At 44.1% G+C, this 27,727-nt stretch overlaps 1 protein-coding gene across 1 annotated transcript in view; it reads right to left on the minus strand.

Annotated features, from left to right (window-relative positions):
- Positions 1-1,340: 1,340 nt before the first annotated feature.
- LOC147669870 (uncharacterized) overlaps positions 1,341-27,727 on the minus strand; it is a 69,363-nt gene continuing 42,976 nt past the window's right edge. Inside the window, exons 2-4 of the mRNA XM_086948187.1 lie at positions 17,912-17,976; positions 6,417-7,042; positions 1,341-1,432 (exon numbers count right to left, since the gene is read on the minus strand). Of these exons, the coding sequence (XP_086804313.1) occupies positions 1,341-1,432; positions 6,417-7,042; positions 17,912-17,976 (783 nt within the window). The remainder of the gene's footprint in view (positions 1,433-6,416; positions 7,043-17,911; positions 17,977-27,727) is intronic.

A 27,727-nucleotide genomic window follows, 5' to 3' on the forward strand; every position in this document is an offset into this window, starting at 1 on the left:
TCACATGAATACCTCTTCTCTATTTGCCCCATTTAATTTGACTGATAAGCAACGTTTACTTTCAATGAAGGATGCTTCTTTTTCCTTTTCAGTGGCAGAGGCCACTACTGCAACGTGGCTTATCCATGGATTAATAACTCTACCGTATGCTCTCTTCGAGTTTAAATATTGTATGAAGTATTTTACCATTGGTAGATACGAACCTCTTGGTGGTTCCTATCTCCATGAAGCCTGGTCTCTTCCCTTCACATATACATGCCTTATGGAGGGCAAGGAAGTTTATCTGAATGGTGAGGAATGCACTGAAACACCGGATCACTCATTCATGTGTAGACATATCCAATTATACGGCTCCTGTAATCAAGACGAGCCTAATTTAGCCTGTGTTTTGAAAGGTACCCCAGTGCCCGCTATCGTTCCCACATTCACTTTACTGGCAAATGGGAGTTATTTACTATTAAACAATGAGGTTTGCTGTGGGTTAATAAAAGGCATTGCTTATGTTGTTACCTTCAGTGGACGTGTGGTTTGCTGTAAAAATGTGATGTATCCACCCACGCATGGGAAGCTGGATGTTTCCATCTGTCCGAGGATTCTGACCTTGAAAGCAGAGTTCAATAAGATGAGTCGCATATGAGCTCTATTGCCCCAAAAAGATGTTGCCCTCACATCTGCTCGCGAAACATTTGTCCTTCACGTAGCTAATACCCGCACAGAGGTGCATGCTTTATTAAATACAGACCTCCCATTGCATTTCGGTGATTGATTCACACAATTTTTAATGCATCCTCCACAACTGGGCTGGCGCACTGTTTTAAAGTGATTAACAGCGGCCTTGTGACTTTGTTTCAAAGTATATTTGGGGTCATTCCTGGTTTCTTTCATTCGATCTTTTCCAGCCTATTTGGTGGATTACCCGTTTTACTGGCACTGGCGGCCAGCGTTCTTTTGCTGTTTTGTTTCATTCAAAATGGATGCACGTCCTGTGTTTCAAGACGAGCTGACATGACTGGCACTGTTTCGCGACAGAATGCTTGAATACTATGGAGCGCTGCCACTCGCCACCTTAAATGCAGCTTATGGATATCGTTTTGATTTTCCTATTTATACATGTGTCAAGCCTGTCTTTCATTGCCTGAGTTGCGATTTCGACTGGGCCCTGGATTTGTGTCTCTGCAATACGGTGTCTCCTCAAGTGGATTATAACCAGCTCATGAGCCCCTTAGTTGCTTATGAATTGTTTTGTTCTGACATAGGGATTATGGACTTTGCAGCGATGCATGAAATACTGGGTCGTTGGAATGTGTTCGCAATTGCGCAAGATTTCTTGGCACACAGCATCATTGAAAACCCACCGAGTTGCCCTCTGATGGTACTAGAGGCTCCGGTAATTGAAGAGCATGTATATTCTTTACGCTATTAAATTGGATGGCTGAACTTTTTTCGGATGAGGACAGTGACTTCCTACTTGGAGGCTGTTGCTGCTTATTTTGCATGTTCGATGTTAGGATGACGGCTGTGTCACCTTTATTGACATTGAGCACTTTTTTTTTTTCCTTATGCAAAACATTTTACATCCCAGGCCTATTGACTTTGCTTAAGCTGAAGACTAGACTTTCTTGGTCATATGAGATTTTGGTTTTGGGTGGAAAATTTGTATTTTTTCACTGACACAAATTTAGAATGACTGTCGTTCTTGAACTCTGCATTTTAAAATTTGCCCCTTATCTTATCTTAGCTTATCTTATCCGTGCTCGGATCAAGGGAGGGTGTCATATAGATATGCTTTACCTACACACTGTGTTAAGTTAGCACGAGCTTATTAGGAGCTTTAACGCCATTTTGCCTTTCTGCTGCTTCTGCACTCGGCACATATAGTTATTTTAGCTTTGAGCCTAGTAGAGTGTTTTGCTTCACACGAGAATAATATGTTGTTGCTTCGGTATCAGCTTTGCTTGGTAAGCTATGTCTGTACAGTGAGTGCCGAGGCCTTCAAGGATACTTCAACACAGCCGTTGTTGTGAGGTCTGAACTTCGCACGTTCTAGACATAACATGCATGCAGCTGCAGCCAAACTCTGGTTTTAAACGCGTTTAATATTGCATTGCACAGAGAATACACTCACAATTGATGATGCTTCGCATGCAAAGAGCTGGTGGAAGATGATGTGACCCCTTTCCACTAGGATGAGAGGTATGGGGCCACCCTGCTAAAACCCAAAGAGACCTTCTTAGATATAATATAATATACCAGCAAGGGAGGGTAAGATTCCGGTGCTATTTAGCCTTCTTCCCTCTAGCCTTTTTAACATGCTTTCTCCCTTTATGTTCTATGGACTAGTAACTATGATGATTACTTTGTTTCTTATAATATGTTTGCTTGTATTAGCTAAGATACTGCACTTGAGAACACTGCATTAGAAAACAAACATTTCAAATGTGCACGTGTCTTCATTTACTCCTCGTTCAATATTGATATGATTGTATAACGAAAGAGTGTTCATGTGTTCCACGTTACCTGAGGTGTTCTAAGTCCATGTTCGGGTTTGTCTAAACATTGGGAGTGTGTAAGAACCAATGAGACACTGTTGATAGTCTGGTAGGGGATTTTTGGGTACTAAGGTGAGTTTTGGGACACCCTAATTCACTGAGGTCTCTGTGCACAGTTTTGTGTGAGAACAGAATCCCTGCGACACTCTCTTACCTGTGACCTGCAGACACCATGGCACTGGCTCCATTAGATCGCTGGCAAATAATATGCTTTGGTGGACCCCCAGGCCAGACCATGAGCATCAGCATGCAATACAAATGATAAATCAAAAGGAATAATTCATGGCCCGGTTCTGCTGAGTTTTCATTTCCGTGCAAGCGAGTTGTTAACAGAAAGCAGCTACGCACTTTTTTTTATTACTTCGACAATGTCATATTAAGGTTATTGCCAAGACCGGGACTTTCCAGGACCCAGTCTGCCTTGCCCGCAGCTCACCCATTAGCCTGCCCTCAATGTAATAATTAACCAATGCGAAAGAAAATGCTCCTTTAAAGGGAGGCGTGCACTACTGAAATCACTAACGTGATGCAGTCATCAGCCTTGACCTGGGCGGGCCATCCTGCAGGAAGGAGGACGAAACAGGACATGTAGGTACATTTCTTTTTAATAAATCTTGGGCTTATCTCACTAGGGAGAAAAATGTAATAGCCCCAGCCCTGTTAAAAAGTGCTGGTGCTTAGCACCTGAAAGCTCCCGCACAAATTTAGCACTGGATACAGGGATTGTGAATCTTCAGGTTACAGCCTTCATCAGAGCTTGGTATATTCAGGAGGTTGCTGAGAATGATAGCCTCCTAAAATCACTTATGTGGTGGGAAGAGCTTTCATTTCAGGTTCCCGTAGTGTCTCCTGTTCAAATGAGGTGGGAGGAACCTCAGTCACGATGTCTGTGATGAGGAAGAATATGACTATGAGCAGGGTTGATGCTAGGCATGGGCAGTGTGGGCAGCTGCCCAGGGCATCACACTTGTTAACATACAAGAGAAGGCTTGCAGCAGTGCCTTTTAAGAGACTCTGTTATGCTGGTGGCACAGTGCTGTGAGACCCAAGGGAGGGCCCCCTCCTCCTCTGGGTCTTGCAGCCAAGGGCCGAAAGGGCTTCAGTAATCATATCACTGCATCTGCATGAGAACAGTGATTATTTAGGCATTAAACTGCCCTTAGGTGGGAAGTGAGCCCTGAAACTGTATAAATAAAAAGCATTGGCATAGCCAATAGGTCTCGCCTTTGGGACCTGATAAGTGTTTAGTCAGATCTATTGACTAAACACTATTATAATAAAAAAGTGTCAGAAGCATTTTTGCTACCTTATATGTGACCAAGAAGGCTTCATCTACAACTGAACAACCATATTCTCTAACCAGTGTGGCTCACTGGTTAGAGCAGGCAGACCCTGAAGCAGAGGTCAGACCCGGGACCAGGGTTCAATTCCCGATGCGGCAGGGTCTTGAGCTCAAATGTCCATGGACTCGATAATTCTCGCTTCGGTGCCTGACCTAATCATGGGTTCACACTCTGCAACTCTGGGCATTAAGCTTGCTTAATCTCCACAACGCCCCCCCGCGGCGGGATGCCTGGTTTTCACCTTGGGGATGCCCTGTAGGGGCTATCTCACAGGGAAAAGCCTGGACGGGTTACCAAGGCAAGCGCGGAGATACCCCTTCGGGGGTCGATTCAGGCGCTATATAATAATAATAATAATAATAATATTTTAAAAAAAGCATTTGCAATAAAAATGTCCTCAGTTTTCTATTGTTCTTGCAATACTAGCAACTTGTTTCTGACTGTTCCAATGGTTGTCTGTTATAGATTTTTTGGGGAGGTCATAAACAATGGGAGAGTGAAGGTTGGGAAACAGTACCTGTATTACAACACTAGCAGTGGAGGCGCTAAGTGATAGTGTACTGGTGTTGAGTGATGCTGAGGTGGGGCTGAGTGATGCTGAGGTGGTGCTCAGGAGGCACTGAGTGATGCTGAGGCTGCATTCAGTGATGGAGTGATGCTGTGATGCAGCTGAATGATGCTCTGGTGGTGCTGAGTGATGCTGCAGTGATGATGGGTGATGCTGTTGTGACACAGAGTGATGCTGAAGTGGCGTTGAGTGATCCTGTAGTTGTGCTGAGTGATCCTGTGGTGGAGCTAAGAGATGCTGTCTTGAGGCTGAGTGATGCTGGGGTGTCATTGAGTTATGCTATGGTGATGCTAAGTGATGCCGTGGTTGTGCTTAGTGATGCTGTGGTGGCGCTGAGTGATGCTGTGGTGTCGCTGACTGAAGCTGTGGTTGCACTGACTGAAGCTGTAGTTGCACTGACTGATGCTGTTGTGGTTATGCTGTGGTGGCCCTGAGTGATGCTTTCTGGCATTGGGGTTGCACTGAGGGATGCTGTGGTGACACTGAGGGATGCTGTTGTGATGCTGAGTGAGGCTGTGGTAGCGCTGAGTGATGCTGTGTTAGCAGTGAAACTGAGTGATGCTGTTGTGACTCTGAGTGATGCTGTGGTAGCGCTGAGTGATGCTGTTGTGGTGCTGAGTGAAGCTGTGGTGGTGTTAAGTGATGCTGTGGTTACTCTGAGTGATGCTGTGGTGGCGCTGATTAACGCTGAGGTTGCACCGGGTGATGGAGTGATGCTGTTGTGGCACTCAATGATTCTGTGGTAAGGCAGAGTGATGCTGTGGTGACGCTGAGTGATGCTGAGGCAGTGCTGAGTGATGCTGTGGTAACACTAGTCCTATAAAGACACTAAATAAATAAATATGTAGCTCTCTCGTAACAAAAAGCCTTATAGAATTTCTAAAGGTAGCCCTGTCTCCATCCTCCTCCTGATTCTCCAACCTCCAGCTACAGAAATGCAGGCAACACACTTCCACTGTCTGGACGAACAGTCCCCACCCTCCATTTTGTGCTGTGTCAGGCCAGGGGCATCCAAAAGAGATACCACTAGTCACCATTTCTCTGGCTCACACTCATATACACTTTACTTGAATTACGCACATGACTACACATGCATATATACTCAACGTGTACAAGGGATGCCAGTGCGAGGTTCTAAGCATACATACACGTAAAACCAGAACAAAATAGTCAAAAAGGTGTCATTCCTTGTTACACAGGCAATAAAGTATGACCACACTTCTAATCATGTCGATAACCATGGTGCAGTTTCACCACCCCTTGTTGCCTTACGCCCAGGACAGAGAGAGTCGTCCACTGCCCATTATGAGGGCACCATTGTGCATCCCTCAGGGTCATAGAACATGTCCAGTTCCTCAGATCAGGGAAAGGCCTCTGTACTCTGCACACACGCTTATAATAGAAACACTAGAGCCAAGATAAATGTTGGATATTGGAAATTCATGCAAATGTGCACATCGGCAGAGGAGGGCATGCCCGTATATCATGCCTGAGACAATCCTGCCTCAAGAGGAATGTTTACTAGTTTTCCAATTCTCAACATCCATATCCCCGATAGTGTTGTAAAATCAATTAAAACATTCCTGCCCAAAGAAAGATAGAATCCACAGTCACAAAAGTGCTTGACAATAGTTTGTTAAGTAGAACCCGCAAGAAAATATCGCGAAGTACTGACAAATATTTAGAAAACTTGTTAAACCATTAACGCATTCTGAAATCCTACCCGAGTTTCCAAAATATAACCATATCAACAAACTGTGATTTTGTGTGCTGTGCTCTGTGATTTCGTGTGCTGTGCTCTGTGATGTACTGTGCTGCAAAGAAAGCACTGAGTTCCAAGAGTGTGTGTTGCAATGCCCAAACTTGGATTGCAAGCTAAAGCCTTACAAGCTGTGTAGTGCTAAAGTGGCCAACTTCACAAAACAAGAAGGAAGAAACATCAGGTGACCACAATACATACCTTTAGATGAACGCTGAACAGCTGCTTCTCCGCCAGCAGTGTCAGAAGGCATTGCTCCACTGACAGAAGCTGAGTGGTAAAGTCTGTCACTCTGGAGAGTCTATTGTCCGAGGCCCTCTCTACCAGAGTCCATGTCACATGGCCAGTGCAGCCCAGCCAATGGGATGCAGTCTGCTGAGCTGAGCAGTGACTGTACAGTAGGCAGCACCTCTTGGTTGTTCTGGACCTGCACTGCTTCTCTAGGTTGTTCTCTTCGCTGATAACCCTGCTGCCGGTGTCATATGCCTCGCATGATTTGTTACCTCCACCTTCATCCTTATAAGGTAGACCTCCACCATCTAGTGCCACTGCAGGTACACTTGAGCCTTCAGGGCACAGGCCCTTCTTCAGCGGTAGATGTCTCAGGGTTTTTAAGGCCCCCATTTGGTGAGAGATAGAGGTGAGCAGAGGCTCCTGTCTAACCATGGGGTGGATTTCATGAGTGTTTAAGGCCCTTCGTTTACTGCTCGAGGCTGGTTTGCACCTCAGAAAACTAAAGAAATCATTGAAAGCTGGCAAGCGCAGCGGAGGGCTCAAGTTTTGGAGTCGAAAACAATACTGTATTAGTGCATGGACAATGGCACTGTGATCCGGTGGAGGACAGCCAAGTGAATCCGAATATGTGCAGGGCTAGTCTATGCGCACAGGCGCTGGGGCCCATTCAGAAGCACACAACTGTTTATTTAATGAGTCATGTACAGTGCACTTGAAAAAATATGGCATGGTATGTTCTGTGACTAGAGCCGCTGTCACTGCAAGATTATTGCAAGCTCCGGCTGTCAGAGAAACACTCGGGGACTCGCTTTACCTACAACCGTGGCGGTTTTCATGGAAAAGGCTGCCTTTTCAATGCTGGCTAACATTTTTTGAATTTTTGTGCTGCAATTTTCGCAAAGAACATCCATAAGCCAATAACAGAGCAAAATTTAAGGGTAGAAAAGTAGGCTTGAGATCATTTCTGAGTGTGTGGATGGCTCCTTCCCTGCTGGCCTTGCGTGTCTGTGTGAAATGAGCAGCTGTGTGAAATGACTAGATGGGACTTCGGGTCAGCCAACCAGGAGGAGGCCTGCGCCTGTTTCCCTTGCGTTTCCCTTGCAGGAGCGAGCAGGGGCACCATATGTTTGCAAGTTAATTACAAACATATGGTGTCAAACCTCGATCCCGCAAGGGAATTGTCAAACGCCCACGCTTTGCTATTGAAAGCAATGCAATGCGTGCACCTTTTTAGGGCAAAAACTGAACCATTTCCAAAAGGTCTCTTCTATTCATCGCATGCGAGCTGCGTTTGTGAGACCTAAAAAGCAGGAAATCCTACAGGGCTCCCAGTAAAAGACAGAAGTACCTTGCATCATAATGAACATTGCTCACCTCAGGGTTCCCAGCTTTCCAGGAGAAAAATGCCGGCCATTTGTTGTTTATTATGTGTCTGCAAAGGCCCAGATGATTGACTAAATAGTACTTTAAAATAATTGTATGTTTTCATTTATAACATGACTTTTCTGCCTTTCTTTACTTTAACTATTAGTAAGGTATTCTTATTGTGTTAATGCATGTCTCGAAAACATTTAAAAGTAATTTCTATTTATACCTGCTGTTGAAAATTGCCCTTTTTAGAGTGTTTTCCCTCAACTTTTTGCTTTTGTCCCTCCTGGTTTTCCGCTGATCTATGTGCTAGCCAGTAGCGGCTCCTCGAGGGAGTGCTGGCGGGGCGGTGTGGCAGGGAGGGGCAGGGTGAGGGTAAGTAAAGTCCGGCACATGGCCAACCGGAGTTAGCTAACTAAATAAATAAATAAAACAATTTACATTGTGCGCGCTGCAACGCCAATGGCGTTTCAGCACGCGCAATATAATTTGCAATATTTATTTATTTATTTAGTTACCTAACTCTCTTTGCCCGTATGCCAGAGTTTACAACCTCCCACCCTGCCCCTCTCTGCCCCACCACCCCACAGCACTCCCTCAAGGAGCCGCTACTGATGCTAGCCTTCGGACTTTGAGCACTTTTGACTCTATAATTCAGTGCCAAAGCCCGGTGCTTGTCATATACATACTGGTGATTGGTGTATACATGATTGGCAGATTTGAGTTACCTGTAAGTCACTTGTCTAGGGGAATGACATATACCTAGGGCATGTAACTCAATTGCTCCTCCTTGGGCCTGCAGCACTGGCTGTGCCGCCCATGGAGGTAGCTCTTCAAACGTGCCACGGGTTTGCCTGGCGGGGCATGTGTATGACAGTTTATGTTACTCAGCTTGACAATATAAATGCTACTTGCCAAGGTTCTGCATGACTCTTGCTGCATCGGAGTTCTCCCTGGAGCAGGGTGCAGTGTCAAGAAGAAGTAGGGCATTGGTGCTGGTGCACTACATGTATTGGTAGCTAATGGCACCGGATGGCGTGTTCTCGCATTGATTAATATGGTAGACCAGTGAGAAGGCTATTGAGCAGTATTTCTTATGTGCAGAAGAGTGGGAGTATAGTGTTTAATGTTGATGAGTTAGTAATGGAAAATCCTCTCTGGTCGCACAAGTGAATTTGACACTACTAATGTGGAAATGCCAATTTGAGAAAGTGGGTATTTCTGTGCTCATGGCTCTGTGTGCCTGTCAGCCGGTCTCCAATCCACATCTAGGTGATGGTCGGACAGCTATATCAGAGCATTCCTGATGTAAGGCCATAAACTAGGTGCTTAAAGGAAACTGCAGCCCTCTGACTCTGAGAGGCCTTCATAGGACAGATACGAGGGGATGGAATTGGTACCTGCATTCAAAGGGGTAGGGTCTTGGCCACCCTAAAGATATTGATCATGCATCCAGAAAAAATCCACAAAGTGATACTCCCCTTCTTGGATCCTGACAAGCTCCAAGCCACCACAAATCTGCGGATAATCCAGTTCCAGTCCCTCCTGTCCCAGTGGTTCCTCTTATCAATGTCCTGGCTTCAAACCAGCATAGTATGGTTCAAAAGGTCACCTTTGAAATGCACAGGACCACTCTGAATTTTGTCCTGTCTGCAATCCTACCCGGGAGGATTGCAGACAGGACAAAATTCAGAGTGGTCCTGTGCATTTCAAAGGTGGCCTTTTGAACCATACTATGGTAGAGATAGTGATCCCGCACTCGTGAAGGTGCTGCTGGGTGCCTGAAGGCCTAATCTGCAGGGACAAAACCAGGTATCTGTTTCCTTCCACTTTAGGTGTTCCCGACAAAAAAATCAAAGTGTTGCCAGTGGGTGTAGTATGTGCCACTGACATGTGTAGTTTGAGTGGCTGATGGACTGGGTCACGAGACGTAGTCAAAACCTGTGATATCTTGACCATTACAAACGTACAAGGTATGCAATTGTAGGAATGGCATGTTAGTGGGAAATTGGAATATCTCTGATCAGCCTGCATATATATTTCTGTCACTTTTGATGTGGGAGGGATTGCTTGCATCGTGATCACTTTGGAGAAGTACGCTCATGGGTTCCTGTTGCCTACGAGGCTGAGGAGCTAACAGGGCAAGTGAATAGCAATGACTAGAACATATATGTTCATGCCGTTCTGCTGCTAATGGGAGTGTTTGACAATTGCGTATAACTTTAAAGCATATATCCAATGTGCATGTCATTTTGATTTCAATGTGCGTGTAATACAAAGACCAGTGTTTTATACATACTTTGAGGAGTCTTTTTGTAGTGTACTCAGTGTGTTGCAAGGGTGGTGTTGTGCCAATACTTTACACTTTGACCCTGAGGACATGCCTGACTGCTCTGTGCTTAGCTACCCAAGGGTGAGAATGGGTTATCGAACAAGTGTATCATACTCAACCTATCTAGGATAGGCAACCTATCTAGGCTTCTATGCGTCCCAGGCAGCCAGAAACACCTGGGTCTAACAACTGCTGTTTGATGTATGTACAGGCAAGGGTTAAAAATACTGGTTTTAGGAAATGTAGCTTCTTTTTTCTTCTGGCCAGGACATGAAAATACCTGTGTTGTGTCGGTAGAAAACTGACCATGTGGCAACCCTGTTCACTAGTCTTGGCCGGCACAATTAAGAGCAGTGCGGTGGCAGTGAGTTGGGGGGCGGGTAAGTCGACATATGACAAGATACGTTCAATTAAATAGAAAAAAAAACACTTACCATGTGCTCACCGCATTGCCCCCCCCCCCTACTCTTACCTGCCACTCCCACCACTCTTATTTTTGCCGGCTGGCACTGCTGTTTGCCTAGGATAAAGAAGCAGGGTGAAAGAAGCACACAGAATGGAAGTGCAGTGAATATACCGGAGTACAACAAAGGAAAGAACTATGATAGGAGTTGGGAAAGAGATAATAGAGTAAAAGTACAGCAGAGAGGTTACACATGAACTTACTGGAGGCAGAATGGCAACAAAGAGCAAGAGGCTTGAGAAAATAGAAAGAGGAAGAGTAGCAGTGTATGAGAAGTGCTACATCAGTGACAGAGCCGCTAAGCATGGGCAATGTGGACAGCTGCCCAGGGTCCTGTGCTCAACATTAAAACATGAGGGCCTGCTTCTATTTGAAATGCCACCCTATCAGTCAGCCCAACTGCTCCTCCAGTGCCCCCTACCCAATTTGTTCACATCTAAACCTAATTTTTCAAGGGAGGTATCTCTACCTCCCTCGTCCTAGGGTATGGTGGCATTACTGGGGGTGCATGGCAGGGGCAGGGAAAACAGTGGGGGGAAGTGGACAGCAGTAAACCCAACAACTGTGTTGGATCACAACGTCAGGAGCAGGACAGCACCTCGCTTAAAAACCTGGCCTGAAACCTTGCCTGCCTTTTCTGTTTTGCATTGCCAGGCAACAAAAGGGCCCCTTTGTTCCAAGGACCAGCCAACCATCATCATGTGAGGAGAGATTTGTTTGGGAGAGGAGGGAACACCCATAAAAGACTGATATGGAAGGGCAGGGTATAGGAAAGTGCATCTTTTTGCATTGCTAGGCCTCACTTTTTGCCTGATGCCTGATGTGATTTTAAACTGTAACTGCACTGGATGCCTGCTAATAAGGTTCCCAATGTCAGATCTCTTTCCCAAACACTACACCATGACTGGCACCACTTCAGCTACCCCTGTAAGTCCCTTGTATATGGTACCCATGATACCTAGGGCATGGGAACTGAAGAGAGTCCCCGGAGGTACTCTATATCCTATGTGTGGGCATATCTGCGTGAGCAGATAGGCCCCTACTATATACAATCTATTCTGTGATGTTGTAAGTGAACAGGGAAGCCATAAAGAGTGCATGGGCTGGATACTCATCAGCACTAGTTTCCAAGCTTCATGATGGCTTCACTGATTTATAAGATGTTTGGTACTAAACATTTTGTCTTAATAAATCCTTACTGATGCCAGTGTTGGATTTATTAATACATTCGCATGGGATTCTGAATATCTACCAAGCACTAGTGTAGACTCTGGTTTGTTTTTGCCGGTCTGACACCACCAGAAAAGTTTCTGACCTTATGGGGTGAGAACCCGCACTCTCAAAGGAAGGAGACAAAGTCTGCTTTGCACAGAGTTTCTTTACACCTTCCCCAGGACAGGATGGCTTTCCTGGGCAGGAAGCTTCAAAGGTGTTACCAAGTTTTGAAATCCAACCCAGGAACCTCCAGATAGTGAGAGAAGCCAAGTCTCCTTTCCTGCTCCACGTTTGGTGGAGGAAAGGCGGGAATATTAATGAGGCTAGGGGGAGGCTCCTACCTTAACCAGCACCAACACTAGGGTGGGGCAGGCAATGTGAATCTCTTTCCTGAAAATGGTGGGAAATGAACCTAGGATAGTGTCCCTTCCCATAGGACTTGGTCACTAGAGGGTGTAGATACCCTAAAGGTAGGCGGCTCATTGGCTAAGACCTGTCTCCCCTTGTAGCGCCCCTAAATTCAGTACTTAGGTGGCACCCCAGACCGGAACATCAGAATCAACAGAAAAGAGAAGTCCAGGACAAAGAAGACCTGCTGAACAAGAACTGAAGCCCTGCTGCAGAAGAAAACCTGAAAGGACTCCAAGAACCCCAGAGCACCTCCAGCCTGTACGAGCCAGGGTCCGTTGACAGGGTATTGCCGCCTTTAGGAATGTCATATCTGCATAGTATCCCAACATGCCTGGAATTTATTAATTTCCAAGTTAGCCACCCTCCAACTACAGAAGAAGATTCATATCCCTCCTAATTATGTTGATAATATCATTGTGTGGTAAAATAAAATTGTATGTCAAATTTTGGGTTGTAGCACAGTAAACATAAGGGTGCCGAGTATGTGCACAGACCCTCGTACCAATAAGGGGGGTTGGTTTGATTCTGCCTGCCAAGAGTTAAAGCGATTGGTGAGACTGAAAGCCAGGAGCGCTAGGCACCAGCCTGGCTCCATAGCCTCCCAGGAGCTGGCTAAGCTTAAACTCCAATATAAGTCTGTTATGCAGGAGAATGAAGACACCTTCTACCACGATAGGTGGAAGGAGATGCAGGGAATTATCCTCTCCAAAGATCAGCAAATGTTTTGGGCTAAAGGTAACGAGATTAGTGCCCGAAACAGGGGTGCCCTTGTTTGTGTGATCCCAGAAGAGCAGTGGCTACTTATTTGGCAGACCTGTATAGGGGTCGAACTGGTTCCGATAGATTCCAGAGATTTCCCAGGCTAAAACTCCCTATCACTTGATTTTAAGTTAAGGAGGTAAAAACTGTCATCGAGAGAGTGAACCTCTCCTATGCTGCTGGCCCTAATAATATTCCAACAGTAATAATCAAGACGAATAGTGTCTGGTGGGCCACAATTTATTCCTTGCTGTTTAGTTGGATTGCCAAGTCCAGCTTTTACCCTTCTTCTTGGAAGGGGTCCATAGTAAAAACAATTTTTTAAAGGGATTGTTACAGACCCATAACATTATAGGCTTATTAACCTCCTGGATATTTCACCAAAGATTGTCTCTAAGATTATTTTAACCAACTAGAAGACTGGGCCCTTTGAACAGGTGTCATGCCTGTTTGAATTGGACTCGGAATAAAACGCTTTGCTTCTGCTTACCTCTGATTTTTGTCTTCACGTATGGCTAACGCCCTGGACAAGGGGAGAGTGTCACATGGCCCATAGGGACATTGTTGGTTTTTATTAAGTTAGTTTGAGCACGTTGCAACTTGCCTGCTGCTTTTGCCCACATTACTACACGTCTTTATTTTTACAACATTTCAATGATTGCTTTCACATGAGAACTCATAGCTGTGTTCACTCTCTGCAAGTTCCTGGGATTTTGACTGAACATTATGTGCAAGGTCAAACAACAATGCCCCTTTTTATTTTGCTCTGGCCAGACCTCAGCCCTTAGACAAAACATACGCATGCAGCTGTTGTTTGGACAAATGTACTTGGGTATTTATTAGAACACACAAATAGGTAGAAAACACCTATGAAGTAGATCTACCATCTATTGGCTAAAATATGGGTTCTGCTGACAAAGCCCAGAGATCTTCTATTATATAATAATACTGCTAAGCAAAGGGAGGGAGGTTAGGCACTATAGTCTTTTCTCCATTGTCTTTCTATGATGACATCTCCCTTCATGAAATATGGTCTAGCTGCCATGCTGACTATATTTGTACTATGCATTTTCCTGCTTGTTGAGGCATGTATACTGCATGTTAGAACATGTTAGTTAAAACAAATAATAGTACAAGCATGTGAACAAAAGGGTGTATCTTGTTACCGCGATACCTGTAAGATCTAGGAGTGTTGTGATCTGGGGTATCTAATCATTTGTTTCTCTGGGAGTAGGAGAGCAAGTGAGACACTATAGCTAGTTGGCCCTGGGTTCGTGGGTACTAAGGTGGTAGGAAGACCCAGTCCCTATACACCAGGGGCCCGATGTAGGTCGGTCGGTAACGGCCGAAAATAGGTATTTTCAGCCGTTACCGATCGGTAAATAGGTAAATGGTATGTAGGGGTCATTATTTTACCGAATCGGTAAAATTACCGATTTGGTAATTTTACCGATTCGGTAAAATAATAAATCGGTTAAGTTACCGATTCGGAGCCACCCATATGTAGGTGGGACTCTTCAGAGTCTCAGGAGCCTTAACGAATCGGTATTTTACCATCAAATCCAATTTGATGGTAAAATACCGATTCCGGTGTGCATGCACATGTGTGCATGCACACCTATGCCATGTGACAGGCAGACCTGCCCTTAGGGCAGGTATGCTTACCACATGGCACCCAAGCCTGTTTTGGGGGTGCCAGAGGGTGTCAAAGTGACACCCCCTGCACCCTTGTGAAATTTGGTATTTACCGATTCGGTAAATGCCGAATCGGTAATGCCCATTCATTCCTATGGGCTTCAAAGCCCATAGGAATGAATGGGCATTACCGAATCGGTATTTACCGAATCGGTAAATACAGAATTCATCCGATTCGGTATTCCAGCACATCTGGAATACCTACATGTGGGACCCATAGATTTACCGATTTTAAATTACCGAATCGGTAAAATTCGGTAATTTAAAATCGGTAAATCTTTTCTACCTACATCTAGCCCCAAGTTCCCATATTCCTGTGAATAGTTCTGTATTTGTGTTGAATACCTCCAACAACATCACCACAATTTTATAATGGCAGAAAGCTTTGGGTTAACATTTACTAATGAGGATGTCAATGGGCTCTTAAATCACCATCTCACCTGTCAGATCTCAATGTCTCCAAGACCATAGCACAGACTCAGGATTGAGACACATTGACAGAAAAAAAAGATAAACATGTTAACAGTAATCCTTCATGGGGTTATTATAACAGAGTACCTCAGAGCCAATGCAACCCCAAATGGTCTGCTGATGGCTAATACCCCAAGGATATTCTTGGAAGACTCCAGCTTTAGAAAAGGATGGGCGCGAATCGCATGGTACCTAAGAAGAGATTTGCTTGTCTCAATTATTAAAACAGCCAAAAGATTAGCAGACACCATTCTGGTTGTGATGCAGACCAGTTAAGGTGAACTAAGATCAACAGTGACAGCCTTCAAAAAGAGATTAGATGAAATAAACTAGGGAAACCAATGATACAAAGAATACCTCACCTAGTCTAAAATTAAGAAACTACAAAAGTATGTCAAGAAGTTCTCATATTCAAAGGTTTATCCCTACTCCACACCAGATTATAAAGCACCTTTAGACACTTACTCAGATCTGTCAGATGCAAACTCCTCAGATGACAGATTAACTGACTCACAGACATGAGGGATTGACTGCGAACATAAATGGAGAGCCATAACAAGAAACAGAAGGAGACCGTGGGCAAGTCCTTGGCAGGGTTACAATAACTACCCACTTTCCCCTCTTTACTTTCAGCCACCTTTACAGTCACAAGGCCAACTGATGATGCCATAGGAAACATATTTTAACCCTGTGGGCCTACCACCTATCCCTCAAAATCAGCACCATCCTTTTTTACCCAGGGGCCAGGGTCATCGGGGAAGAAGAAAAGGGGTACAATGGGACACAGAGGAAAGCAGGATACATACAAGGAGCATGAACAATGCGCAACAGTGACCCAACACATAAATTATTCAGTGGCCAACCTCAATGGCAAAAACCTTACAACTACACAACTCCAGGTACTAAATAAATGCCTGGGTTTTGTACCCAATCCCAATTTCGACAGATTCCTTTTACATTGCAAATTTGCAAATTTCGTTAAAAAATTACACCTGAAAGCCCATTTCGGGGATAAGGTAATCCATAAGATCTCTCTTTCAGAGGCCTGAGAAAAAAGTCAACTTTTTACCTGCCTACTCATATCACCCCCAGTGGAGTTAGTGGCTTTTGAACAGGAAGTAAATAAAAGAATTGAAGGCATTGACACTAAAACTGTGAAAAAAATCCAAAATGTAAGCAATATAGAAAATCAAGCTGTACGTGAATGATAAGCTGACACTGATATTACCATTAAAACCACTGACAAAGGCTGAGGGATTGTCTTACAGTCCACCACAGCCTATAGAACAGAATGCCTTAGACTATTAGCAGACTAATGCAACTACAAGATAATTGTGTTGATCCCATGCCCACACTGAAATCAGAGGTTAACTCCCTGCTAGAGTAGGCAGAATGTGAGGGGTGGATCACAAAGCACGAAGGGGATTTTTTGAGAAATACCAATCTGGTGATAACATATTTTTATACTGTGCCAAAAGTCCACAATAATCGTGACCCATCTCCAGGCAGGTCAATTGTATCAGGGATAAGTTCCCTTCTGAAACCTTTGTTACAATTTTGAGACTTTTTCCTGAAGCCAATACTATAGAAGACGGAGACCTACATAAAAGACACAAAGGGGCATATTGATCCATATCAGAAACAGGGAATTTGATGACCAATTAGACCTCCTAATGAGTTTAGATGTAGAGGGCCTGTACACCTGCCTCCCCCAAGAAGAAACTCAAGAAGTCCTTAATGGGGTACTTGAGAGTGCAGAATGGACCTATTCCACCCCCAAAAATGTTGTGATGGACTACGCTTGATCAGCTCTGACAAGACACTAATTTGAGTTTGTAAGTACCCTTGTTCTACAAACCTACAGTACTTTGATGGGGAGTACCTTTGCTCCTAGTGTGGCAGGTTTATAGGTGCACAACTCAGAAAAGAAACAACTTTCATGAGACCAATCCATACTGGATTAACATCATTCTTTGGAAATGACAAATATATGACATTCTGGTGATATGGAGAGGGGACGTACACACAGCCGAGTTAGGAACCTTAAATTCACACTTACTATCAGTAGAGAATCACTTACATTCCTGGATATGAATATCTTCCCAGAGAGAGGGACACTACAGACAGATACTCATCATAAATCCACTTTTAAGAACAGTTTGTAATGCTTTGACAGTTTTCACCTGTGTCTATTGCGGGAACATATTACTTATGGCCAATTCCTCCTCCTGTGGCGGAACTTTAGCCGTATAAACGACTTTAAACAAAAAGCAAACCATCTGTCAGATAAACTGAGAGAACAGAGAAACTACCCTGAGAAAATCATTCAAAAACTAAAAAATGAGCGAGAAATCCGAATTGATATGCACTTCTAGAAACACCAGAAAAGGAAAAAAACAGAACTTCCTCTGGTATGTGTCACCACATACAGCATTACATCAGACTGTGTCAACAAGATCATTAAATGCAATTGGTGCATTCTAAATACAGGACCTAGACAGTGTGGCTATCCTCTCTTTTCTATCAAAAGAGCCATACACTTCTCCACACCAGAACAGAGCCAAATTAGAATTAGAGCATATGATTCACAGTGCACTAGGACTTCCAGAAGTAACAAGTCACTACCCGTGTGGTCAACGCAGTGTTTGCCACCTGACCGACCAACGAAATAAATTGACCTAGGCTTACACACTCTTTGGCAATTTCGAAGACATACAAACTGCAACACTAAACAGGGCATATACCTGAGAACCTGTCCATACAAACTCTGATATGAAGTCTTGACAACTCGAAAAATAAGCACAAGAATCTGAAAAAACAAGAGTAACATTATGTGTAGGCGAAATATCACCAAAATAGCGGAACATTACACCACAGCTGGACACTCCGTAAAAGACCTCAAATGGGTCATTCTTGAACATGTCATAGCGGATGCAAGGAATCTGGAAAGAATTTAATTTGAGAAGTAGCAGCATTGGAAGGACTTAATGATGACTTCCCCTGGTGGAATGTGCTTAAATAATACTTATTGCATCTCACCATCCAGTAGCTAACACTAATGAATAGGGACAGCAGTCAGACACTGTACAAAGGTGTATGTTTTCACCATATTACTCAAATCATTGCATCACAATTTATTTTTATCTTTCCCCTTAGTAAAGGTGTTTTTTCCCTTTTCTCTTCCACCTTTTTGTCATAGCTTTGTACTGCTCCCCATAGATCAACAAGACCACAGATCCGGGGACCCCTCTCCCCCACATAAATATTTGACCCCATCTCCACCTATAAGTGAGTTTGGGAGTCCTTCGCCAGACTCTTCCCTTTAGGAACCAAGGGAAATTTGCAGGCGGGACTACGTTTCCCAGCAGTCCCGTATGACAGCACCAACTACTCCTCCTTTCGGGACCATGTGATTCTGGTCAAATGACTTCCTCCCTCAACATACAAGATAGCTCAATTCAGGGCCGGACTTTGTTGGAGGAGTGGGGGAGCTGAATAGGTGCAAGGGAGGACAATGTTCCTTGGAGAACAGGATAATTGCTGGAGAAACAGGATAATTGAGTCCTCTCTTTAGCGCCTTAACCGCTGTGGCAATTCCGCCGCGGTGTGGGCCGTTCCTTTAAGTGGGCGGGCTGCATCGGCCAAAGGATGTGCGCAGTACTATCGAGGTAGTGTTGCTACGGCTGTTGGCCAACAAGTGCACTTAGAGGGTTAGGAAACAAAGGGTAAACACTGTGTTTTCTAATCTCCTAAAGAGTGTGGCGGAAGGGATCGCCCCACCCTGACTACTTCAAGGAGCCTGAATTTTAGGTGTCATGTAGGTGTCATAAAGATGACAAACATTTTTTAAATACACTAGCTCGTGCATGCTTAACACTACTGGCTATTATAATTTGATTTCATCTACCTTTTATGTGTGTATACATATTTATGTCTTGTCTGTCACCTAGAAGGAAGCTCATGTATCTGCATGCCTCATTTGGCACACGATAATGTAAGTGTGTACAAGCATGAGACAATTACATGATCAGGGGTGTGATTCACCCCTTAACAAAAATGCTTTTGTGTTTTCTATTTCACAGACCACTACAGCGAAAAGATTGCATATCGTCTGTATGACCGCATGCTGCATATTTAATGTACTGTTCAAACCTCCATTAGGAGTTGGTATTTAACACAATCTGTAGTAACTATATGGATTTAGTTGGTCCTGAAGAAAGCCTGATGACCCTGAGAGGCACGTGCAACAGACTGAAACATGTCGACTTTACTGAGTTATTGATGTTAGGGGTCATTGCACTCATAGAACATCATGCTGTTTTATCCCAGCTAAAGGACCTTATTAATAAATAAGAATTAGGATTCTGACTGCTTTTTTAATTTGCACTTAGTTTTAGTAAAAGCTCCACTTACGAACCCTGTTCAGCCCAACCACTCACACTAGGTGCAGTGGGTAAGGATCCAATGATGAAGCATGCCACTGGTGGTACTAGTAAGTGAGGATCCTACTGATATATGCATGTGATGCAAGGGTCGCACCGATTCACCTGGGTGCAGATTCCTTTCCACTTTGATACATATTGAGACCATTTAATTCGACCTCTTTAAACGTTAGAAGCTAGTCAGTTGTGATGCTTTCTCTCTCTTGTGTACTCCCTGGCCCAGTAACCTGGAGAGATGCAGACAAGAGCCAAATATCAATGTGATTAGGGTGGACAGCCTGAAGGACACTGGTGCCAGCATCACCATGGTGGCAGAGCCCTTAGTGTCCCCAAGCCAATATCTTCTTGGACAGACCTATACAGCCCTCGACACTGATAATCAGGCTAAGGAACATCCAATGGCCTTGGTGACATTTGACGGGGGAGGGGTTAGTGGCCTCAAAAGGTTAGTGGTATGTCCTGCTATCCCTCTACAGTGTCTGCTTGGAAATGATTTGGAGAACTCAGCTTGGGCCGAGGTAGAGAGGAAACCCCAATGCTGCAATTCTGGAAATACATGAATGGGTGTGTGTAAAAACCAGAGCCCAAAGCAAATTTCAAGGTAAAAAATAAGTTTTAGAGCCTGAGATTATGGACCAACCTTCCAAGAGAAAGGGCAGGAGATCTGGGAAACCAGCTTCAAAACAGACACCAGACCAAGTACCCTCTTCCAAGGGAGAAGACTTTTCTACCCCAGATGGAACGTACCCTCAGGAACTTAGGTCTTAGGTCCAGGCGTACCATCTAGGGAAAATATGTGCCAGGGGCAGATAACCTTACCCACTCTTGAAAGCCTGAGGCAGCAAGCTGCTGATCAGGAAAAGGGAAGATTCAGTGGTTTCCAGGTGACTTATTGGAAGGAGAGACCCCTATACGCTGAGGCTAGAGACCCCAACCTTGTACCACTAGGAGAGTGGATGTGCCTCAGCAGTTTAGAGAATTCTACCTCACATTGGCCCATGATATTCGCCTAGCTGGGCCTCTTGGTCAGACAAAAACCAGGAGTAGGTTAGTCAACCACTTTTACTGGCCAGGAATGTCTCAGAAGGTGAAGGAGTTTTGCAAACCCTGCGCCACCTGTAAGGCCAGTGGCAAGACAGGTAGCAACCTAAAGGCCCCCTTTGAAGGGCATACCCTTGACAGCAACAGGAAATACATTTATGCTGGTGGTAGTGGATCATGCCACTGGGTACCCTGAGGCAATTCCCCAAGGACCACCACTGCACCTGCAGTGGTCAAGGTCCTCCTTAGTATTTGCACTAGGGCTGGCTTTCCAAGGAGGTAGTATCATACAAAGGTACATACTTTATGTGTGCATACTTAAAACACATGTGGACTGAGTGTGAGGTGACCTATAGGTTCACTACACCATACCATCTGCAGACAAATGGGCTTGTTGAATTATTTAACAAGACCCTAAAAGGCATGGTTGGTGATTACCCTGAAAAACTCAGAAAGAGATGGGATGTTTCACTACTTTGCCTGTTCTTTGCTTAAAGAGAGGTGCCACAAAAGGTAGTAGGGTATTCCCCTTTGAACTTTTGTTTGGACTACCTGTAAGAGGGTAGCTCTGTCTTGTCAAGGAAGGATCGGAGAGACCCCTCCAGGAACCAAAACACTTCATTCTAGGATGGCTGAATACATGAAGAAAGCAAACAAAAACCTTGAGGCCAGCCAAGAGACCCGATGCTCTGTTTTGACCAAAATGCTGCCATGGTGGAGTGCCAGTCAGGGAAGAAGATATGGGTTTTGGAGCTTGTTACACCTAGGGATCTCCAGGACAAATGGACTGGGTCCTACCCGAGTTTACCTATTTATTTGACCTTGGTACATGTTCAGACCCTTAAAGGATGATACATGTAAATCATCTTAAACTCTACAATGACAAGGATGATGTGGCAATGCTTATGGTTACAGATGAGGAAAAGGAGGCAAAGAGTGAGCTACTCCCTGATCTCCTTTCCCACAACTAAACTTAATTTTTCAAGGGAGGTATCTCGACCTCCCTCGTCCTAGGGTATGGTGGCATTACTGGGGGTGCATGGGAGGGGCAGGGAAAACAGTGGGGGGGAGTGGAAAGCAGTAAACCCAACAACTGTGTTGGATCACAACGTCAGGAGCAGGACAGCACTTCGCTTAAAAACCTGACCTGAAGCCTTGCCTGCCTTTTCTGTTTTGCATTGCCAGGTAACAAAAGGGCCCCTTTGTTCCAAGAACCAGCCAACCATCATCAGGTGAGGAGAGGTTTGTTTGGGGGAGGAGGGAGCACCCAGAAAAGACTGATATGAAAGGGCAGGGTATAGGAAAGTACATCTTTTTGCATGGCTATTACCCACTTTTTGCCTGATGCCTTGTGATTTTAAACTGTAACTTCACTGGATGCCTGCTAATTAGGTTCCCAGTGTCAGATCTCTTTCCCAAACGCTGCACCATGACTAGCACCACTTCAGCTACCCCTGTAAGTCCCTTGTATATGGTACCCATGATACCTAGGGCATGGGAACTGAAGAGAGTCCCCTGAGGTACTCTATATCCTATGTGTGGGCATATCTGCATGAGCAGATAGGCCCCTACAATATCCACTCTATTCTGTGATGTTGTAAGTGAACAGGGAAGCCATAAAGAGTGCATGGGCTGGATACTCATCAGCACTAGTTTCCAAGCTTCATGATGGCTTCACTGATTTATAAGATGTTTGGTACTAAACATTTTGTCTTAATAAATCCTTACTGATGCCAGTGTTGGATTTATTAATACATTCACATGGGATTCTGAATATCTGCCAAGCACTAGTGTGGACTCTGGTTTGTTTTCAGGCGATCTGACACCACCAGAAATGTTTCTGACCTTATGGGGTGAGAGCCCGCACTCTCAAAGGACAGAGACAAAGTCTGCTTTGCACAGAGGTTCTTTACACCTTCCCCGGGACAGGATGGCTTTCCTGGGCAGGAAGCTTCAAAGGTGTTACCAAGTTTTGAAATCCAACCCAGGAACCTCCAGATAGTTAGAGAAGCCAAGTCTCCTTTCCTCCTCCACTTTTGGTGGAGGAAAGGCGGGAACATTAATGAGGCTAGGGGGAGGCTCCCCACTTAGCCTGCACCAACACTAGGGTGGGGCAGGCAATGTGAATCTCTTTCCTGAAAATGGTGGGAAATGAACCTATCAGGGCTAGGATAGTGTCCCTTCCCATAGGACTTGGTCACTAGAGGGTGTAGACACCCTAAAGGTAGGCGGCTCATTTGTTACGACCTGTCTCCCCTTTTAGCGCCCCTAAATTCAGTACTTAGGTGGCACCCCAGACCTGAACATCAGAATCAACGGAAAAGAGAAGTCCAAGACAAAGAAGACCTGCTGCACAAGAACTGAAGCCCTGCTGCAGAAGAAAACCTGAAAGGACTCCAAGAACCCCAGAGCACCTCCAGCCTGTACGAGCCGGGGTCCGCTGACAGGGTATTGCCTCTAGGAATGTCATATCTGCATAGTATCCCAACATGCCTGGAATGTATTCATTTCCAAGTTAGCCACCCTCCAACAACAGGAGCAGATTTATATCCCAATGACTCAGAGAAAGGGTAACATCTCCACTAAATCACGTGCAATTTTGGTGTACGTAGGTAACTTCTTGTTGAGTGAGGAGATAATAAGCAAGGCGAAGCCGCAATCTAAGCGTACATACAAGAACATTTCTTTCTTCGCCTGCCCTGATTTTTGCCATGCCACTATGGAAATGAGATGGCGTATGAGGCAGTTGATAACTCCTTTTCAGAATGCAGGTTGTGAGGTTTACTTAATGTTTCCAGCTCGCCTCAAAGTAGTTCTTAATGGGCATGTCAGAGTGTTTTACTCCGAAATTATGGCTCAAGAATACCTTGCCTCTCTTAGAGAGAACAGGGAGCAGAATAGGGAGCAGAGTAAGCAGATAGTTGCGGTAAGGGAGGGTCCCCGGAAAAATCAGTGAGGCCCTACATGATCATTAACAAAAAGTATTGAAAATACATTCAACATTGGATGTAAGATACGAAAAGATAAGTAAAATATGAAAAATATGTAGAGTATATCAGAATGTACCATTTTTTCCCTCTTATCACGTTTTACACTAAGATTGGGGGGTCAGGAGGGAGGGGTAAGAGTCGAGATGAGATATATTACGAGATGGGAGAGGGAGAAGACGAGACAACCCAGGGGTCTCGGCTGTCAGACATAGGTCCGTCGGACCTATTTGCCAGTTAGGGGGGTGGGCTCTCAGGGGTGGGGTGTCTGGGGAAGGGGAGGGGGGAGTGGTGGCGTACAGGGCACAATATAATGCAATCACAAAGGGAACATGTGGAGGAATGTGGCAAACCAATAGATCTCAAGGATACAGAACCAAAATGGGGTATACATTTCTTTAAAGTTGTAGTAACGGTGAAAAAAATATAATAAAAAAAATATATATATATGGATATTAGATTCGTAACCTGGAATGTCTGTGGCTTAAATGATTATCAGAAGAGACAGAGGGTTTCACTTGCATTAAAACAAATGAATGTAGATTTTATATTCTTACAAGAAACTCATATCATGCTTTCACAAGTTTTCCTGCTGGAGCAGATGGGTTTTCATATATTAGTACACTCTAAGCAAGGAACAAAAACTAGAGGAGTAGCGATATTGTCAAAAAATAGGAATCTTATAGTCAGAAAGAAATTGGAAGATCAGTGGGGGAGATGGGCAATGGTTATATGTCTGATTGAGGGGGAATGGACAGCCCTTGGGGTTGTATATGGATCAACAGAGGACGACCCAGAGATCTTAGAATTCCTGGATACGGAACTTGCTATATGGGCTCCTCGCATTATTATGGCTGGAGACTTCAATATAAATGGGGCGGATGGGTTAGGGGTAGGTTCTTTCGGTAGATATCAAGGCAGAAAAAAAAGTGTACATCAAGCATTATCTAACTTATTAATGAATAATGCCTTGTCGGATGTGTGGGGGAAAATTAGATCAGATAAAAAAGGATATACTTACTACTCGTCTCCACACCGAATTTGTGTAAGGTTAGATTATTTTTTTGTACCAAATCCATTACTCTCCAGCTTAAAGATAGATAGACTTCCCCGAATTCTCAGCGACCACAATCCCCTCATATTAACATTAAAAACGACAGCAGGAACTAGAACTGAGAGGGTTTGGACATTCGAAAGATGGCTCCTACAGGATGATACGTATATACACCATATGTCAAAGTGGATGAAAGATTTTTTTGAGATCAATAGAGGAAGTGCAGCTGTCGGGACAGTATGGGATGCATTCAAGGCAGGCGCCCGTGGAGAGACCCTTAGCTTTAGCATAATTATGCTTAAACAAGAGCAGATTAGGAATAATGAATTAGTCAAGGCAGAGGTAGATGCTGAGGAGGAGTTACACCAATGTGTATCAACAGGGAGATCAGTGGACCACGCGCTCATCAAGGTATTAAAAGCAAAAAGTGAGGCAGAAGAATATATTGCAAATAAGGCAGCTGAGAAGTTTACGGTCAAAAGAGAAAGATGCCATGAATTTAGTGAGAAAGTAGGTCGGGTATTAGCCATACGTAGTAGACAAATTACAGCGTCAGGAATGATAAGGTAAATTAGGGATATAACTGGTGGATTACACACTGATTCGCAGGAAATTCGAGAAGTATTTAGGAATTTTTATGAGTCATTATATGATGACCAGCAGCCTACTGACCCTACGGAAATAGCTGGGTATTTACAGGGAATACCAGTTGAAAGGCTTACAGAGGCGGAGGCAGAAGGGTTAGAAGCATCATTCGAAATAGAGGAGATTAAAACAGCAATAGCAAGTCTACCCTCAGGGAAAGCTGCTGGCCCTGACCAGCTCCCTATTGAATTTTATAAAACATTTTGGGGAATACTTGGAAATGATTTAGTTAAGACAATACAGACAGCCCAAACAGGGGAATCTATTCCAAGTTCAATGGGGGGGAGCGGACATTGTGTTAATATTAAAAAAGGGGAAACCTGCCACTGAGCCGGGGTCTTATAGACCGATTACATTAATGAATACTGACACCAAAATCTACTCTAAGGCATTGGCTACTCGATTTGCTACAACAATAGGAAACCTTGTAAGCAATAACCAACACGGGTTTATCCCTGGAAGGGGCACTACGCATCATACGCGTAAGGTTATCACCCTATTTGATGCCGAGGAGGTTACAGGAGACCCGATGGCGGTTATGTTACTGGATGCCGAAAAGGCTTTTGATCGGGTCTCCTGGAACTATTTGTGGCATGTTTTAATAAGGGCAGGGGTTAAAAAGGGGTATATTAGAGCATTACCAACATTATACATGAATCCAGTAGCCTCCATAAGAGTAAATGCAGGCTCTACTCGACAATTCAGGATTAAGCGGGGCACGAGGCAGGGATGCCCGTGCTCCCCGCTTCTATTTGCAATGTATATGGACCCCTTAATCCGTAGGATAGAGCTCTGCGAGAGGATTACTCCTCTACACACACATTTGGGACAATGTAAGATTCTTGCATATGCCGATGATGTGGAAGTGATTACACCAAACCCCACGGAGGCTATGGGCAGATAGAGATTGAGGCACAGAGATTTGGCTTAATCTCGGATACGCTTTAAACACCTCTAAGACACAGATAATTAAAAATTCTTATACACAATGTGATGATATCCGTGTGGTTCAAACAGGGGTGTATCTCGGAGTAAATATCACGGCTGAGCTTGATACTCTAGTGGGAAAAAATATAGTCCCAATAATCGCTAAAGTAGGGAAGCAATTAGACAGGTTAGATAAACTACATCTCTCAATTGTTGGGCGAACAAACATTATTAAAATGATGGTATTGCCAAAATTTTTATATATATTCAGAGCCATTCCACTATTTTTTGAGAACAAATGGTTCAAGATCTGTGAGCATATGATTAACCGGTTTATCTGGGCAAAGGGGAAAACAAGGAGAGTGTACAGATTTATGACATTAACACGAGAAAGGGGAGGCTGGTTGCTTCCAGATATGAAGTTATATTATTGGGCAGCAGCACTTCAATATATGGTGGGTTTATTGGGAGGAGCAGAGGTAGAAGCCCAGGATGAATTCGGCACATTAGCTATATATGGATTAGTAATGGGAACGGAGGCAGAAAACCTACTATTGAAATTTAAAGACGCAAGTTATTATAAAAGGACAAGATTTAAAACTATCCTAGCAGCATATAAAATATGGAAATCATTTACTAAGCGGTTCGGAATTGGGAAATACAATTTTTATACAAGGTTAGAAGGCAATCCCACTCTTCCTAGCGAGGTGTTTTCTGATACAGTCTTTAATGAGTGGGGCAGGCAAGGAATTCGGAAGGTTGGTGATATTCTAGGTCCGCAAGGCATGATGCAATTTTCAGAGCTACAGACACGATATGGCTTAGATACGAGACAATTTTTTAAATATCTTCAAGTAAGAAGCTTCATTAATACAAAAAAGGGTGGCCCTGCGGATTTGTAAAGAATCCAATATTGGAGGTTATACAAGCAGGTATAGACTGCACGATTAAGAGGTTCTATTTAGAATTATCAAGTTTAAAGAAAGATGACTTAGAAAAGTGGGCGGATAAATAGGCAACTGGCTTAGACATAGACCGAGTTCATTTTTCTCAATCATTAGATATGGGACAGAAATTATTGTGTTCAGCCTCATTGCAAGCCCAACACAACAAAGTTTTGTACCACTTATACGATACACCTGCGAAACTTGCCCAATGGGGAGCTGTGTCAGGTACTAACTGTTTTAGATGTGGCAGTTTAGAGGCTGATTTATTACATATTTTTGCAACATGCCCCCACTTAGAAACAACTAAGAAGGATATTGAGAATTTTCTAAATAATGCTTTAGGGATCAAAATTGTATTAACTCCATCAATAATATTATTAGGAGTTGAGGTGGAGGGGCAGACACGGAATGGAAGTTTTATTTCCGTAGCGATGGCAATTTTGAGATTATGTATAGACACGGCATGGCTGGACCCTCTCCCCCCAACATATTATCAATGGTTAGCTAAGCTACTTTC

The sequence above is a fragment of the Lissotriton vulgaris genome, unplaced genomic scaffold, assembly GCF_964263255.1.
Source record: "Lissotriton vulgaris unplaced genomic scaffold, aLisVul1.2 SCAFFOLD_598, whole genome shotgun sequence".
NCBI classification, from domain to species: Eukaryota; Metazoa; Chordata; class Amphibia; order Caudata; family Salamandridae; genus Lissotriton; species Lissotriton vulgaris.